The sequence below is a fragment of the Acyrthosiphon pisum genome, unplaced genomic scaffold, assembly GCF_005508785.2.
Source record: "Acyrthosiphon pisum isolate AL4f unplaced genomic scaffold, pea_aphid_22Mar2018_4r6ur Scaffold_1440;HRSCAF=1929, whole genome shotgun sequence".
Classification (NCBI taxonomy): domain Eukaryota; kingdom Metazoa; phylum Arthropoda; class Insecta; order Hemiptera; family Aphididae; genus Acyrthosiphon; species Acyrthosiphon pisum.
Window position 1 is genome coordinate 42,190 of NW_021763114.1, and position 1,973 is coordinate 44,162.

Here is a 1,973-nt window from a genome sequence, read left to right on the forward strand (position 1 = left end):
GAAGAGATCGGAGTTGCACTTATTGACACTGGACGGGAAACGTAATCGATGGCACGAATAACATTTTTCTGATAAACCTTGCGACGTTTTCAAAATATATTCAGAAATTAAAACATCTTCCCTCTGCCTGGTTTCATTTAATTTCTGCCGTTCTCTTCTTTTATATGATGTAGAATTTGATGTTTTTCTTTTACTAGATATATTTTGCCGAAGACTACTGTCAGACGGTATTCTTCTCTTCTTCATGTTTTGAGCGTTCTTTATTTGATATGTGTATTTGAAAACTGAATTTTCCATTCTTTTTGATCTATTTATTTCACTGGCAATCTGGTTTTTAACTTTATTCGCCGGATCTTGCAATCGTTTATCCATGTTTAAACGACTGGTGATCTGGTTTTTAAGTTTATTCGCCGGATCTTGCAATCGTTTGTCCATATTTTTCCGACAAGTGATCTGGTGTTTTTTTCTATTCACCGGATCTTGCAATCGTTTCAACATAGTTTTACGACTGGTAATCTGGTTTTTAACTTTATTCGCCGGATCTTGCAATCGTTTGTCCATGTTTAAACGACTGGTGATCTGGTTTTTAAGTTTATTCGCCGGATCTTGCAATCGTTTGTCCATATTTTTCCGACAAGTGATCTGGTGTTTTTTTCTATTCACCGGATCTTGCAATCGTTTCAACATAGTTTTACGACTGGTAATCTGGTTTTTAACTTTATTCGCCGGATCTTGCAATCGTTTGTCCATGTTTAAACGACTGGTGATCTGGTTTTTAAGTTTATTCGCCGGATCTTGCAATCGTTTGTCCATATTTTTCCGACAAGTGATCTGGTGTTTTTTTCTATTCACCGGATCTTGCAATCGTTTCAACATAGTTTTACGACTGGTAATCTGGTTTTTAACTTTATTCGCCGGATCTTGCAATCGTTTGTCCATGTTTAAACGACTGGTGATCTGGTTTTTAAGTTTATTCGCCGGATCTTGCAATCGTTTGTCCATATTTTTCCGACAAGTGATCTGGTGTTTTTTTCTATTCACCGGATCTTGCAATCGTTTCAACATAGTTTTACGACTGGTAATCTGGTTTTTAACTTTATTCGCCGGATCTTGCAATCGTTTGTCCATGTTTAAACGACTGGTGATCTGGTTTTTAAGTTTATTCACCGGATCTAGTAGTCGTTTTTTTGAACATTTCAAATTAAGAATTTTTCTTTGATTTGTAACATCTTGTGAAGCAAGATATAACCGTTTTCTTAATTTATTATTTTCAAGTTCTTGTACACGAAAACTTTCATTGTCACGGGCCCCTGTCTTGGCTTCTTTGTTTTTTAGAGCACGTTTTGATAGGCGTCCCATTTTGAAAAAAAAAATTACAATACAATAAAAAAAAAAAAAAAAAAAAAAAAACTACAATAACTTCTTCTACTACTTCTACTACTTCTAGGAATGAATGCAACTTTCTGTCAACTTTTGTCAACCTAAAAAATAAAAATAAATATAGTTTAATATTGTGGAACAATAATAATAATAATAATAATATTACCTTAAATAAATACAACAAAACCACAACTGACTGCCACTGAATGACTAGAATTCTAAAAAAAAAATATTAATTTTTGAATACCCACGTGAAAAAATAATTTAATGTAAATAACAGCTGGGTTATAGGTTAGGATAATATTAATAGGATAATAGTTATGTCATTATGATCAAGACCTGACTAGATATTTATTTTATTTTATTGTTGAAATAATATACGATACCATAGACAAAACTAGAGATTTTATTGACCTGACTGGCTTCATTAAAAATTGTTTGAACTATGCTCCTTGATTTTAATAAATATTTTCCACAAACAACGGAACACAGTATAACAGAAAACATATGCGTATACAGAGTTTTCACAGCAATAACTAACAATTTGCTAGCCTAAGTTTATTGCACTATACGTCTATACGTTTTTAAAATTA

General features: G+C 32.5%; 1 protein-coding gene across 1 annotated transcript; it reads right to left on the reverse strand.

Annotated features, from left to right (window-relative positions):
* Nucleotides 1-77: 77 nt before the first annotated feature.
* LOC103311297 (ELKS/Rab6-interacting/CAST family member 1-like) lies at nucleotides 78-1,359 on the reverse strand (the record flags this gene model as incomplete). The annotated part of the gene is made up of 1 exon (XM_008190886.1): nucleotides 78-1,359. A coding segment is annotated over exon 1 (1,282 nt), but the record flags the coding sequence as incomplete, so codon positions are not given.
* Nucleotides 1,360-1,973: the final 614 nt, after the last annotated feature.